This window comes from Zingiber officinale, chromosome 7A, assembly GCF_018446385.1.
Source record: "Zingiber officinale cultivar Zhangliang chromosome 7A, Zo_v1.1, whole genome shotgun sequence".
In the NCBI taxonomy this organism is placed as follows: Eukaryota; Viridiplantae; Streptophyta; class Magnoliopsida; order Zingiberales; family Zingiberaceae; genus Zingiber; species Zingiber officinale.
In genome coordinates this window covers 1,147,124-1,163,801 of record NC_055998.1, presented here as the reverse complement: position 1 = coordinate 1,163,801, position 16,678 = coordinate 1,147,124, and the positions used below count along the sequence as shown (strand labels likewise).

The following is a 16,678-nucleotide window of genomic DNA, read 5'->3' as shown; positions in this document are numbered from 1 at the left end:
TCCTTTCATCGCTTACATTATCACGTTTTTATTTTCATTATCTTATTATTATTATTTTTCTTTTAATTAATCTTTTTTTTCCTCTCTCCTGTTTCTCTTCTCTCTCCCTCACAAATCCTCTTCCCTTCCTTTTTCCGTCGCCGGCCAAGACAAAAGAGGAGTTTTTTTTTTTTTTGGAAACCGCAAAATAAGACGACAAAAGGGCTTCTCCTTTTGTGCTACCACCACTGTCCACCGAACGCTGGCCAAACCTCGACGTCGACAACAAGTGGTTGCTCCAGCCAAGGCTTCTATTTTCTCCAAGGAGAGTTTCTCCGGGCGAAAGGCCCCCTTTCCGGCGATCAGTCTCTCTACAAGGTAAGTTATTTTACTTTAGATGTCAAATACTCAACACTATCAAGGGGACTAAAAACAAAATTCAGTCCGATGTCAAATTTGTCACATCATTGGTCATACTGGAAATCTATGCCCTAAAAGACTTGATTGCTCTCGGGTAAAATGTCAAATTTGTCACATCATTGGTCATCCGGGAAATCTATGCCCTAAAAGATTTGCCTTAAATTTCATTGGTGGTTCTACAGCCTCAAGACAACCGTCTATTTCACAAGCATATCCTAAAGCTCTCTCATCTGTGCCTACTTGCGGTAAAACCCCAGAGTTTTCATCTACTGATTGGTATATTGACACTGGAGCAACTCATCATGTCACATCGGATTATAATATCCTTACAGACGTAATGTCATATTATGGCTCAAATACGGTTCAAGTAGGCGATGACTCAGGTTTGCAAATTGCTAATCTTGGAAACACATATATTCATTTATCTAATCGAACTTTTCACATGCGCAATGTCTTTCATGTTCCATCTATCACTAAAAATTTACTTTCTACCCGTCAGTTCTGTCTTGATAACAATATCATTTTTGAGTTTCATCATAATCATTATCTTATAAAAGATAAAGGAACAAATGCTATTGTGTTTCATGGGAGAATCAAAAATGGTCTCTACTATCTTCAAAGTTCTTCAATCAAAACTTTTGTTGGTGAATGCACAAATAAACCAGCTTGGCATTCTCGACTTGGTCATCCTTCTCTTCATATTGTCCAGTCAATCGTCAATAAGTATGGTTTACCTACTTCCATTACCTCCTCTCCATCTTATTCATGTAGAGTCTGCATGGAATCTAAAAGTCATAAGTTACCTTTCTATTCATCCGATTATGTTTCTAATTTCCCACTTGAATTAATTCATTCTGATATTTGAGACCCTGCACCTGTTTTATCTAACCAAGGTTTTCAATATTATGTTACCTTTATTGATCATTTTAGTAAATATACTTGGCTCTATCCTATGAAAAGAAAATCTAATTTATTAGATATATTCTGTAAATTTCAAAATTAAGTTGAACGATATTTTAATCGTAAAATACTTTCTTTTCATTCTGATTGGGGAGGTGAATATCAAGCTCTCCATTGTTGATCCGGAGGTAAGAACAGGGACCCCCCCCCCTCTAAGGGAAGTCAACGCCACGTGGGAGTCAAAAGGTCGAACGGTCGACCGGAAAGGGGAGACCGGCCGGCCGACCGGGGTCTCATAGGAGTCAAAGGCACCCGGCGAGGAGTCGGGGTTCCGGTGCTCATGTTGAACAGGGTCATATGGCCGAGCGGGTGACCCGCTCGGCCGAAGGCATAAAGTAGCAATACTGCGAACAGTCTCCACAGAGCACACTACCAGGAATCTCCCAAGTGGACCAGCACATATGACCGGCCGGACGCAAGGGGACTGCCGACCAACCGGACACTAGGCATGGAGTAAGGAGACAAAAGGACAAGGGAACATCTTCTGACAGCGGATATATTCGATGAGCAAGCCATACGCAGGATCTTATGACAGAGGGGTCCGCTGTCCCATCAGAGACGTGCTCGGACTGTAGCAGTAAGGGGTCAGGTAAACTTTTCTGACAAGCCCATATTGAGGTATGACTGAGGACACGTATTTGCCTCGGTATGTGTGCATGAACCCCTTCCCATCTCTATATAAAGGGCCTCACACTTCACCGGAGGTACGCATTCTACGATATTCGGAGCCACTTCTTTATTGTCCACTTGCCTGACTTGAGCGTCGGAGGGTCGTCGCCGGGAACCCCTTCTCGGCCCGACTTCCTTGCAGGTTCGCCGGAGGTCCGTACGACCGGGCGAAGATCCACGTCAGCAGTTCGGAGAGCGCCATGTGCCCAGCATCCATTGATTCAGCGTTCGGACTGTTGGGTTTTCCGGGCCGCGAAAACCGTTTTTCGGGCCGCGAAAACCGTTTTTCGCGTCGCGGAAACCCCGAATCACCCAAAGCCGTAGGATCCGTGCAAGGAAAAATTTCGAAAACACGAGTACGAGTTATTAACTACGATCTACAGTAGATCTACAAAGAAAACATTTTACCTTCGATGCGTGCCCTCGCAAAATCCCGCTTGTCCAAGGTACGTGTCGGATCTCCAAAGTATCAAGATAGATACTTCTCTAGTGATATCCACACGAACAAGGAGTACTCTCTAGCACTCAAGGATGGAGAAGAAAGACCCCAAGTGTGCTAGCACTCTCTCTAGGGCTCTCGGATGGGAATGGAAAAAGAAAGGAAAACAAAGAAGAGAATACAATACACTCCTCTAAAAATATTACCTTTCTTCTTGGACTTCTTGGATTAACTCACTCAACCACCTTCTCCTCACCATGAAAGTCACGGCAACATCTAGCCAAGAGAGGGGAGAAGCAAGGAAGAAGATGAGAGAATGAATGCACACATAATTACAACCAAATCAAAACCCCCACCTCACTAATGTGTGGCCGGCCACACAATGTAACCCCCTCATTAATGTGGCCGGCCACATTAAAACCAAGGGGAGGGTGTAACCCCCATGAGGTGGCATGCCTCATGAGGTGGAGGTGATGTGGCAAGGATGAGTCATCCTTATGATGTGATAATACATCAAGTCAAACTTGATGTTTCAACTTCCATTTGGTCAAGTCAAAATTGACCAATTTCTTCCTTGTTGAGTTAAATCCAACCTTTGATTCAAGTCAATTTCAATTTAATGAATCTCAATTCATTAATATAAATTGACTCAATGAATCAAATTTAAATTAGACTCATTCAACAATTGAATCTAATCGAGTCTAACTCAATAAGTCTAATTTGAATCCAATCTTTGGTGCATCATATGAACCTAATCCAATTTGTTCATCATATGAACCTAATCTTCATCCACTTGTTCTTTGTGTGTGACCCAATAGGTTCTTGTAACGTTGGCAATGTTTCTAAACTCCTTTAGAAACATAAGCAATGAGCGGCATCTAGCAATACATCATTGCTACCCAAGTTACAAGAAATGTTGAGATCCAACATCACCTTGTGACTACTAATTGTGACTCCTCACAATATATGACAAGTGTCCTTCTATCCTAGACATCTAGATTGATCAATGTGAGGCATAGACCGTGTCATCCTCTGACCAATCTAAATCTTGAACTCCAAGTAGACTCACTCAATCAAATGAGCTCAATATCTCATATTGACTCATTTGGGTATGGCTATACACTTCGTGGTCTTACTCTATCAAGAATATCGATGTCACTCCCGTCATATAGGAGGGATAGATCTCATCTACATCACTCACATCCCTCTGCATAATTCGTTACATACCCAGTAATCACCTTTATAGTCCACCCAGTTATGGGTGACGTTTGACAAAACCAAAGTACATAACTCCTTATGTAGGGATCCATGGTGACTTCAGGTCTAAGGACTAATAGTCATACTAATAGCCACATGAGAAAGTATATGACACTCATATAACGATCCATGATACTTTCTCATGGCGGGTCATTCAGTATACATTCTCTAATGCTTACCCATGTGTCAGCTTGATATCTCTATATCCATGACTTGTGAGATCAAGTCATCGAGCTGACCTACATGCTAGTCTTATTGTATTAACATTGTCCCTGAATGTTAATACTCGACTAGGAATGATTTAGAGTAGTGTTCCCTATATCATCTCACTATCGATTCAACTAATCGATTGATATAGGTATGAACCTTCTACTCAAGGACGCTATTATACTTAGTCTATTTGGCACTAATACAAATAAGTATAATAACCAAACAAATGCCTTTATTAATATACAAGAATATGATACAATGAGTCCATACAATCATCAAATGATTGGCTCTAGGGCTCTAACTAACACGGACAGGATCAATCGTCATCTTGTCTCTTGTGAAATTGTTCATCGAGTCACTTGTCCTCACACTCCAGAACAAAATGGCTCTGCTGAGAGAAAACATAGACATATAGTCGAAACTGCCTTAGCTCTTCTTCATCATGCATCAGTTCCACGTAAATTTTGGGATGAAGCTGTTACCACTGCTGTATATCTCATAAATTGACTCCCTACTCCATTGCTCAATCATAAATGTTCTTTTGAAACACTTTATAATCAAACTCCTACTTTCACTTTCCTTCGAATTTTTAGTTGCGCATGTTATCCATGGTTACGCCCCTACTCTAAACACAAACTTGACTCTCGTTCACTACAATGTGTTTTCCTTGGTTACAGCAATTTACACCATGGTTATCGTTGCTTACATATACCAACAGGTCGAATTTATATTTCACGACATGTTACTTTTGATGAGGCTCTATTCCCTTTTTCAGTGTCTTCTTCGATCTCTCCTCCAGATACAGGTGGCACCTTCTTAATACCACCTAATTGATAGGACCTTGATTATGGCTAGAGGGGGGTGAATAGTCTTTCTTTGAATTTTCACCTACAATTTGTTAGCGGAAACACACAAAGAAATGAAATTGTAAAACAATAAGAGAACAAGGCTAACTCTTCGATTTACTTAGTCTCCACCTCCTTGAGGTGACTAATCCAAGGCACACACACACCCAATCAAGCTCCACTAAGATCTTCTCCTTTTCAATCCAAGAGTGATGGTGGAGAAACCTTTACAAGATGATCTCCTCCTTTTACAAGTTTTTGATGAGCTTAGGGAGGAGAGAATAAGAGTAGTAAGACTGGAAGATCACTTGGAAAGCTTAAACAGTAATTTGAATCAGTTGTGTTATTCTTTCCAAGCTCTCAACTTTATATACAGTATGCTGGAATTCGCGACATCAGTCGACTGCTAAAACATGCAGTCGACTGGTATCACACAACGGCTACTGTTTCAATCAAATCTGCTGAGATCCTGTGCGTCATCATCCCAACGGCATTATACCAGTCGACTGCTAAAACATGCAGTCGACTGCACCAGTTGACTGCATGTTTCATCAGTCGACTGGTGACTGTGGACCGAGCGAACAGAGGCATTCTGTTCGCTCCCAGTCGACTGCATCAGTCGACTGGTGTCCGGAGTTGCTCTTGAAGTCTTTCTCCTCAGCCTTTGTCCCTCAGATGCACTCAAGCCTGCAGCTATTCTTCGTGCCATCCTTCACATTGCCTTGAGATTCACTTCCCTTCACTCCGTTTGCTTCTTGTCCGTGGTCCATCGGATGCACCATCCTTCACCAATCTTCAAGAACCTGAGCCATGAAACTTTCCAAGCTTGTGCAATCTACCAAGTCCTGCACAACTTAAGTACATATTAGAACCAATGTAAAGTCTAACTTAAACCCTTTGACACACACATCAAAAACAAAGATCACCTATTTAATCCTAGGTCGATTGTATCAACACTAATATTGTCAGAAATGATGGCATCCTATGTCCTGCTCTGCTCTCTAATAACTCCCCTATGCCATCAGAATCACCTCAGGATGCTGCTCCAATTTTGGAATACTCGCCAGTCGAAGATAATATGCTCTCTAGTTCTGGATCCTCGGATAATACAAGTCTGTCATCTACATCACCATGTCAGCCTACTTCCTCATTACCATCAACAAGTGATTCAGATGATAATGCTCCTCGTCACATGCTTCCCATTAGTGACATTTATGAATGTTGCCCACCAAATGCGACTCGATATCCTCTTCCACGGGCTCTAGTTGTCTCTTCAAAATCTATTAAATCAACTTGTTTTACGCAAGCAAACAAGGATCCAAATTGGCGTAGTGCAACGGCTACAGAATTTGATACACTTCTTCGCAATGGAACATGGAGTCTAGTTCCACGCACTTCCTCAATGAATGCTGTGGGCTCTAAATGAGTATTCCATCTTAAGTATCGAGCTAATGGTTCTCTTGAACGATACAAAGCTCAACCAAAGGTTTTAGTCAGCAACCAGGTATTGACTTCAATGACACTTAGTCCAGTCATCAAGATTACATCTGTCATACTATTATTATTGATAGTTGTTAGTTCAAATTAGCCTATACGCCAATTGGACATCTCAAATGCGTTTCTTCATGATTATCTTAAGAAAACTGTATTTATGGAGTAACCACCTGGGTTCATTCATCCACAATTTTCATCTCATGTTTGTCAACTTAAGAAATCCTTATATAGTCTTCGACAAGCTCCTCGTGCATGGTTTCATCGACTATCCAATTTGTTACAAGCTCAAGGATTTTCTGGATCAAAGACTGACTCGTCTCTATTTCACAAATATAATGATGGGTCCATGATATTTTTTCTTATTTATGTGGATGATATCCTGATAATCGGTAATGATCACAAGGGCATCATAACTTTATTAAGTCTTCTCAATCAAGAATTTCCTACCCGAGATTTGGGCATTGCTCGTTTTTTTCTTGGTATTGAGCTTATTCCACATGAGGATGACTATCTTCTCTCTCAGAGCAAATACATTACTGGACTTCTTCAAAGAGTTAAAATGGATGGAGCACGCCCGGTCTCTACACCAATTGCTATAAACAACTCTTCATCTTCATCCTCTCCTGCTCTGTCTGATCCATAGATTTATCGAAGCATTGTTGGAGCCTTACAATATGTCGCTATCACACGCCCTGATATTACTTTTGCAGTAAATCGTGCTTGTCAATTCATGCATGCTCCAACTGAACAAAATTGGGATAATGTAAAAAGAATACTTCACTATCTCAAAGATATTATTCTACATGGTCTTCTTTTATATCATCAATCATCTCGAGATTTGCATGCCTATAGTGATGCGGATTGGGCAAGTTCTCCTGAAGATAGACGCTCTACTAGTGGATATGCAATATTTCTTGGACGAAATCTTATCTCATGGAATTCGAAGAAGCAACCTACGGTATCTCGTTCAAGTACTGAGGCAGAATATAAAGTTATAGCAAATACAACGTCTGAAATTATTTAGCTTCAATCACTTCTCTCTGAACTTCATCTTGCATCAAATATTGCACCAAAAATTTGGTGCGACAATATTGGAGCAACATATCTCACAGCAAATCTAATCTTTCATGCTCATACAAAATATGTGGAGATTGATTTTCATTTTGTTCGTGAATGTATGACAACTCAACAATTATCCGTCTTTTATATCTCTGCTGAGGATCAAATTGCTGATATTTTTACTAAGTCTTTATCCAGATAACGTTTCAACAAGTTAACAAGCAAACTCAACGGCAAAGATCCCCCGTTAAGTTTGTCGGGGGGTAAAAGAGATAAAAGAGAATTACTATAATTGACCGGATCAAATCATCAAATCAAATCAAATTAATTTTAAGATTATTCTAATAATTCTGTTATAATTATTATAATAATTCTCAGAATAATTTTTAGAATTATTTTGTTATTTATTAATTGATTAATTGACCGAGTACTTATTTAAATCCTATATATTGTATTGTCTTGAGGACAAGTATCAATAAACAATAAGATTAATTATTACTCTTATATTTTTATCTTCTTTCTATTCTTCTTTTAACAAAGGATTGATTTCACATGAAATCGACTAAAATATCCTCATCATGTGATGACGTAATTCATAATTAGTTATCTTCTAGGGATGATCTAATGGTTAACATATCAAATGTCATCATCATGAAATCTAAAATTCGAATATTGACAAAATCGAGATAAATATTTCCCTTATGTATTAATTACTATTCCAAAGACTAGTAACCGCTCATGATTTACATCTTCTGTGTTGATCCTAGAATGAATTGATGGAGACACTGAAGACAAGCATATTCATCTTTCACCATCGTATTTCACAGTTAATTGTTAGGCAACTAACGGAGGAGCCCTCATTTGTTGTACAGGACAAAAAGAGCCATTACCGCATTTAATTAAAAGAAAGAAAAGATTACTTTCAGATCAATGGAAAATCTTCAGAGGTCACAGCCAGCCACTTACAACTTCCAAAGCTAGCACAGATCTCCTAGGAAAGGGAAAGCAGCAGCACCAACAGCAGCACCAGCAAAGCAGGAGCAGGTGGTAAATTCACTACAACCATAGCAAGTCTTTTCCTCAGGCCCGAGGTTACTGGAGCCTCAATCTGCCATGAGTTAACGAGCACAGAACCAAAGGAACGGACCAATGAACGAAAAGGGGGCAGCTTTTAAAAAACTACATGTTTTAAGCTGCAGGAACAGCTACACTGGTAAACAACACAAATAGCGGGATAGCGGGATAGGCATAACAGGTTCACAGCCTACATACGATCTTAGTACATCGAATGCATAGCCCTACTCGGCATTTAACTCTCTTTCCTTGACCTACCAGCTGCTACAGTGCAATATCATACAACTTAAACGTTACTGCAACAAGTACACACTTTCAAAGCTCGCAGACGGTCATCCAAAGTGTAATTAGTTTCTGTAGTAGTAGCTAGTGGTCGCTGATGGAAGGAAATGGAATCGACCGGAGTTTGGAGGTGGTAGTGCAGGCGGAGAAGGATAGACCGCCGCGACGGTGGCTGTAGAGAATCCTGATGATGCTGCAGAAGAGCCCAATGGCAATGCAGTCGGACCGCGCATATGCCATGTCCTGTCTGGGAGAATTTGGGACCCTAACGTGGGTGGTCTCTGGGGAGTCCTTTTCTGCAATGATGAAGACTGACTACGTACTATATGACATTAATTGATGATTCAGAAGAATTGCAAGCGATCTTACAGACGGTATGATGAATTATGTGAAAAGCACCGGCATTAACTTGTGTGTGAAATTAAATGCATAGCCAGAATATGACATTTGTGAATACTTAGATGCGTTGCAGAGATATGATACTTGAGTAAGCAGGCATATTTATATATAATAGAAGCAACAGAAACAAAGCCATACCAGCTCATTGTAAGTCTAATATCCTTTGGATTCCCAACGTTTTTTTCTCAAAAATAAATAAGGAATAGATAAAGATTGATATTAGATAAAAACATGTGACAGCATAGACTTGTTTTCCAGTGCTAAAATGGCATACAGGAAGATGAAATTTAAACTAAGATAAACTAGTGAGAAGGAAAAAAGAGTTAAGAAGCAACAAGAATTCAGCTGATATTCTGAAAAAAAAAATCCCAGAATGAGGATTAGAACTAAAATCACCTCACAGGAAGGAGAGAAGCCCAGGTTATAATTTAAAGAACGAGGATGCTGAGATGCCATATCCAAACGAGGATGAGTAACAGGATGACTGGGGCTTTTAGTCTGCGACAGAATTAGAAAAGAAAATGATACAGCAATATCATTAATTAAAAAATCTAGAATATTTTTTAAAATAAAAATGTGATGAAAAGACAAATTTACATCATTAACACTGAGGAAAAGAAATTGTTTTATACCAAGCACAGCATGGATAAATTGATCAGAGTCTCTATTATCATCTCCATTTCTCACAGAATCCAAACACAATTAAAATGGAACAACAATGAAAGCATCATGAATTTGTTCCTACCAATTCCTGAAAGTATTATTCTGAAATAAGTTTCAGGTGCCTTTTTTTATGTGATGCTGGGTACTTAAATTGTTTACAAACTAGATCAATGCTGCTATTTTTTTTTTTCTTGAATGTGTTCACAATCATGAAAATTCTATTCATACCTGATATTATCTCGCTCTCTCATATCCAGTGTGTACGTAAGCTGAGATGGTGGTTCAAATTATAGTAAGACAGGAATAAGTTTTGCACTACAAGCCCTTGGGGAAGAGCAGCTGCAACTGGCTGTAAGAGTTTATGTGCTACTCATCTGAATTTGACTTACAATGGTTGAAGATTAAGTATTTAAATACGAAGGTCTTCGAGTGTACCATAAAGAGAATTAAACAACACCATATCACTATCAATATCTGAAATTGGTAAATATACTTGAAGGTCAAGCTCTGTATGGAAGGTTCTTACACAGACTGTTTACATTTTGCAGCAATCATTTCTATCAGAGACTGGAACTATCTCTGAGTATTAACACACGATTCTGAACAATTTTAGTTACTCCTTAAAGGGATCAACATTGGATTGATCCTGTACACAATTTCAGTTAATTAAATATATTTGTCTTTCAAAAAACATCATGATTTCAACAAAGGTGCTAGGTACTTCATTTCCAATGATCTTGCTGAAGTTTCTCTCAAAATGTCTCGATGTATAAAACATAAACCTAAGAAAATTATGATTCCAAAGGGATATGTGCTATTGAAACTTTAAAGAGAGTTCAGGTTAAATTATGCGGGCACAAGTGTGATATTTTGAAACATTTTGACCAACCGGCTTCTAAAGGAACAACTCTACAAGCCTGCATTTCCCAGAAAATATAGACATGGAATATCTTGAGAATGGACTACCCTATTATTTTACCTGAGCATTTGCAGCTTCCATTGAGCCACAACTGACATTAGTACTAGTGTTGCTGCACCTCTTTGGGCTATGGATATTAGGTTGAGAAATTCTCAAGCGTAAATCAACATCATCAGATACATCTATTCAAAATATAAGATCAATTCCATTATGTACTGACTACCTAAAAGTAACAAAGAGAGGCAATAACTTAGGGGAAACAAGCAAAGAACAAAAGAACAAAATAATGATAATAACACCTTCATTCTCAGTCTCAGGGAGTAACTTCTCTTCATAAAGGCTTGGCTCAAAATTCGTGATAGCTTCTCTTCCATTGCATCTGATAGCAGCCTTGTCATATGCTCTAAAGATCAAAAGAAAAAATGACAAGAGTTTGAAAACTACCAAGTTATAAATCATTAATGTATTTAGTAGCATAATCTTTATCATAGCAAAAGAGAAGCGAGACCTTGCAGCTTCAACTTCACTATCAAATAAGCCTAGATAAATATACCTGCACAATAGAAAAGCCTTTTAAGGTAGTCTAATAAGAAGATCAAATTGTCTAATTTGCATCAAGTTATTTTTCTCTTTCAAGACTTTTCATAGGGTACTTCTACTTATTGACAGAGAGAATCGAATTACAAATATGAAGATATTTCTAAACCTTTTTCCTAAAAAAAAGAACATTACATGCCATTGAAGAACTAGTTTTGTTAGTCTTCCAAGTATTCCATTATTTAGCCGACACTTTTCTCATTACGTATCTGCACTGCTAAGTTCCTATGACAGTTCTAATTTTCTTGATTGGCAAAGTTGTATTTTTATTTTTCAAATTTTATAAAGTTAAGACCGTGAGCTCGATCGATAAGGACACACCTGAAAAACATTTGGTAATGCTTATATGGATTTATAATGTCAGTCAAACTTGACAATGAAGAAAGAACATGAAAAGCTGCTACCACATAGCCACTCCATACTTTTTGCCAAGGAACTGCCCCATGCGAGCCTCCCAACGGCCACATTTGTGAAGTGTCACCCCTCTGTACTTGGAGCTTCCTCTTGCAAATCCAGTGCTTTGCCGACGAAGAATATGAACAAACTCTTCCTTGGAAAGGTTTCTCATCTAAAATTAAAAAGAAACGAGAAGGGTTAAGGCCCTCAAATGTTTCGTCCTACATATGATTATGAATAATAGACCACCAGTACCCACATAGTGTTCTGCGATTACCTGCTTCAAATCCTCATCATAATCACTGAGATTAAAATTGATGTCAGCGTCAAGCCCCCGGAACTTGATTGCTGCGCGATCATATGCTCTGCAATACATTTATAGTACTATAGCTGATTTTTAATTCATGAACTACTGAGTATATAAAGCAACCGTGTTCAAGAGGAGGGGACACCAAACCTTGCTGCAGCATGAGCAGTATCGAAACCTCCTGAAGTATCCGTCAAACGGACAACATATATAAAACTCAGAATCAGAGGAAAAAAGGATAATCTTTCGTCAGTTTAAGCCAAATTCTTACCCAAATAGACTTGTTTGCTGCAATCCCTGTCCAAATTCAGAGAGGCAAGTATCATATCATTTTTAACAAAGAAATTAATGAAAGATCAAGGAGAAGTGGGTAAAACTTGCGAACCATATGTGGGATTCCCATCTCCCAGTCCTCCTGTAGAAAGTAACTCCGCGGTACTGCGAACTACGGGACCTCGGTCCTCGTCTGCTCTTCTTCGCCAGTTGTTGCTGCCTCTGTAGCAATGAGTTCCTCTCCAACTCCGGCATGGCTGCGGACCCCACCTTCTCCTTATCGTTACCGAAGCCAAAAGGGTTTGCGGGTTCGTGAGGGTGCAGCGGCGACGATAGGGGGAAAAGCTGCCGAGTCACCTTGCTCGTCTCCAGAGACAAACCACCGACCTCCACCACCTCATTGTCGTCCTCGTCATCGTCAACATCACTTATCGGCTGTTTTAGGCGACCCACGAGGACGTCGAAACCGTTGGCAGAGTGGGAGTCCTCGTCGCAGGCCGACGACGCGTTGCTCGAGGATTCAGAGACATTAGGCAGCGGCGCATGGGACTCGCCAGCTGAGACCACATTGAGATCAAACTCCATATTCGCTTTCAACCAATTCAGAGATCGATAGCACACTTCGCCGAACGCGATGCGAGACGACGCGGTGCAGCGATCCGAACGAAATCGGCAGGAGAGGACGAAGACGATACTCCGGACCGAGGCGATCCCCGACGGCGGAAGACGGAGGAGCGACACGGAGAGCGAGAGAGAGAAAGCAAGTGACCAAGTGATATTTAATAATTTAATCCTAACATTTTATGTTTTTCGGAAGGGGAAAAAATATAATAATTCCAGTTGCAGGGTCGCCAGTACGTACGGAGTTTACAGGTGACCGCCGGTCATCCGGTTCGCTATCACGTGCCGCTATGCTAGCGCTACCGATTCGTAGGTTGTTTCACGAAGTGTGGGCCAGTTAAACCTGGGACAGAATCATGCAACCTCTCCGTTTGCCTATTTTATTAATAGTCAACAAATATAGTGCAGGTTTTTTTTACAGACTTTTGAACTAAAACATGGTAAGAAGGAAATGATCCACACATCCTTCAATTGAATATGTTTTTATTTCAGGATTCCGTCCACGTAGAGTTAGGAAGCAATCTCTAACTTATGTGGTAAAAAGATGATTCGTTTGTCCTCAGTGCCCTCATCAATTCATCTCTAGATCAACACGGAGGAGGTAAATCATGGGTGGCTACTAGTCATTAGTGCAAATGATCAAGATATGGGGGAGGTTATGCTTAGTCACGCCGAGTTTCGACCCCAAGACCTCATGTGGTAACCCCCCATGTTTTAACCATCGCACCGCCCGAGGGGACAAATCTCTAACTTAATACATTACTCTGGTGGATTAAGGCGTGATCCTGGTGAATTAATAGCCCCAATGAAATAAGGCGTGACTCTGGTGAAGTAAGACGTAATCCTGATGAAGTAAGACGTGACCCTGACTTTGTTGTAGTCTTTCCAAACTTGTTTCGACGTCTAATATATTTCATTTTTATTTCTAAATACGTTCTACTAATTAAAATATGAAAAGAATATATCTCTGAATTAAAAGAGTAAAAATATTATATAATAATGAAATAGGGTGTGATATTATAAATAATGCTCATGAAATGTAAGTAAATATATGATAAATAATATCTAAAAGTATATATAATTTATACACATCAACTACTAACTAACCTATGTAAGCCCAACACCTACATGGCTAACATTGATGGGCTACTAGATGTAAATACTCCGAATTAATTTTGATGTGATCAACTAAGTTAAGATAGACCATGTATATTTGATACCTTGTATCTGAGTATGCAGAGATTTAGAAACATAAGAAGTTAAGCGGAAGACACAGCGAGTGAGAACAATGGCACAGGAAGGGAGTCGATAGGCTTGGTGCATCCGAATGACGAGGAACTGTGAAAGAGTACACCGGTGGAGCAAAAAGGATGCACATGGTGCATCAGAGGGACGAGAAGTCGTGGAGGAAGCCTACTCGAGGAGAAAATCGAAGTTGAATTCGGGTGAACTCAATTCTAGATGACTGGAGATCGCCCAAACAAGTAGGGCCTGAAAATGATCAACTCGGATGTTGACCATGAAGACCCAAGGCACCTCAGTTGGCTTGAGGCACCTCGAATGCCCTAGTAGAAGAGCTCCCACTGAAGTGACTCGAGGCACCTTAATTGAATTGAGGTGCCTTGGATGAACAGTAGCATAGGTGCCTTAGTTGACTAAAGGCGCCTCGTATGAACAATGTCCGAGACACCTCAGGTCAACTGGAGGCGCCTCCAAGTGATATGAGGCACCTCCAATGCCACGTCAGCAATGGTAACTTTTTTTAGACTGCTATAAATAACACCCTAGAGCTAGAAGTTCAATACACACTTGTACTACAACTTTTGTTCTTAAGTTTTAAGCTTCTAACTACTGTAAGAGGCTTCTTTGCCTTTGACCTCTATCGAAGGAGTCTTTTTAGTAAGCTTTCAACTGTCTTAGATTAGCAACCATCCAAGTTAATTATAACCAAGTAAATTTTATCTCTTATTCTATTTTTTATGCTTATATTTTATTTGATTTAATTTGTGTGTCCTTGCTAAGCTAAAGTAAGATATTGTTAAACTTCCTTTTGTAGGGTTATTTACCCCCTCTAGCCAGTCCATCCACTTCAACAAGTGGTTTCAGAGCCCAACTACTTTAGAAGGATTAAACATCAACTAAAGCAACAAGAAGATCCCGATCTAGCATTTATCCACCAAAATTCGAGGGGAGTTCACAGTATGGAAGAATCATATGAAGGTATTTTTTAAAACTGATTTTCATATTTTACTTACAATTAAATATGGTTTTGAAGTACCTACGAATCAGAACGGAAAAGAAAAAGAAAAATACCAATGGAACAAGAAGCAGCAAATTGAGTTCATGGCAAACGATAAGGCCAAGTTCCACCTTCTGAGCGTGCTACAATCTTAAGAAGTCAACTGAATCGACGCATACAACTTAGCCAAAGAACTCTAGAAGAAGTTCTTAGAGTTGCATAAAGAAACCTCGAAGACAAAACTAGCCAAAAGAGATCTACTAAGAAACCAACTCAGTAACCCTCGGCTTGAAAAGGGAGAAATAGTTGCTCAACTACATGCCAAGCTAAAGAAGTTAATAACTGACCTCAACAACCTTGGTGAAATAATAACAAATCGAGACTCTCTCAGATATGCTTTAAAAAAAGGGCTTGCACTTATTTAAGTTGTCTACATATCCTCTTAGGATCTAGAGCTCATATAGTTCTCTTACCTTTTTACCCTTTTACCTTATGAAGTGACATTGTTACTCACTTCCATTTCCTATTTCCATTGTATTTGTTCCTTTTGGTATCAAATTCTTTTACTTCATCATCTGAAAATTGCATTTATTGGATTCTTTTTTCGGCTCTAGTCCAATCGTCAAATAATGTTTGAGTTTTCAATGAGTCGAAAGACAAAGTTGACCATCGTCTATCTAATATGTTACCGCTATCACTGAACATTTGTTCTACAATAACTGTTGACACTGGATCAGCAAAAAATTTTTGGTGATCATGGAGAGGATAGAAAAACTTTGACTCTTCTGTAACCACATTTTAGGACATTGAAATCTACTTCGTTGTCTGCTTTATTAAAATCAAAAGAAGTCATAAAATATTTTTTAAATTCCCGTGTAAAACTTGAGAATTCTCATGGATGTTTTGTCTATTCTTTTAATAAAGTTTGTGCTTTTATAAGTTTTAAATTACTACTACTAGTATTTCAAAAATATTAGGTTGTATTCTATATTTTATACTACATTATTTATAAATATCATATAAATAATTTCTAATATTCTATACAATATTATTTGAATCAAGAGAAGAAATTTTTTTAAATGAAATTACAGCGTCATAATACAAACCTAATATTTCTTGTAAAACTTCTAATTTATATCTAGGGTCTAAAGCAAATGCAAATAAATAAATTTTAATATGAAACAAATATTTTCCCCATTTTATTTTCATTAGTACTATTTTCATTTAAAACTAGTACTATATTACAAAAATTTCCTAAAAATAAATGAGAAGTAGGATAATAAAAATTGAAAAGTTGTTCGATTACATTATTAAATATTTTCAAAATTTTACAAATACTATTACAAATATTCTATTATTGTAAAAATAAATATATATTAGCATTATTAATATTTTGTGTAAAAATAAACATAATAATTATTTATATTAAAATAAATTTTGTAACAATTGATATGTTGAATTCCAACGTATTGTACATCACGTGGAAAAATTTTAAATCTCATTCATTAATTTTACAAAATTTATCTCTTTGTTTCATTATAATGGATACCACCATAAATAAGAAATAACATTTCTA

General features: G+C 38.5%; 1 protein-coding gene across 1 annotated transcript; it reads right to left on the bottom strand.

Annotated features, from left to right (window-relative positions):
- Positions 1-8,132: 8,132 nt before the first annotated feature.
- Positions 8,133-13,014, bottom strand: LOC122000680 (APETALA2-like protein 2). Its single transcript, XM_042555097.1, has 10 exons — positions 12,355-13,014; positions 12,241-12,266; positions 12,120-12,150; positions 11,940-12,027; positions 11,689-11,834; positions 11,178-11,222; positions 10,969-11,072; positions 10,730-10,851; positions 9,484-9,585; positions 8,133-8,984 (listed from the first exon to the last, which is right to left on the bottom strand). Exons 1-10 carry the CDS (start codon positions 12,825-12,827, stop codon positions 8,754-8,756), a joined length of 1,368 nt encoding a protein of 455 aa, XP_042411031.1. The 5' UTR covers positions 12,828-13,014; the 3' UTR covers positions 8,133-8,753.
- Between the last annotated feature and the right edge of the window lie 3,664 nt (positions 13,015-16,678).

Coding starts and splice junctions, on each gene's coding strand:
- LOC122000680 (XM_042555097.1), bottom strand. CDS start 12,827: ATGGAGTTTGATCTCAATGTGGTCTCAGCTGGCGAGTCCCATGCGCCG. Junction 11,835..11,939: donor ATGATGAGGATTTGAAGCAG/GTAATCGCAGAA, acceptor TTTTAATTTTAG/ATGAGAAACCTTTCCAAGGA. Junction 9,586..10,729: donor TGGAAGCTGCAAATGCTCAG/GTAAAATAATAG, acceptor ATTCTGTCGCAG/ACTAAAAGCCCCAGTCATCC.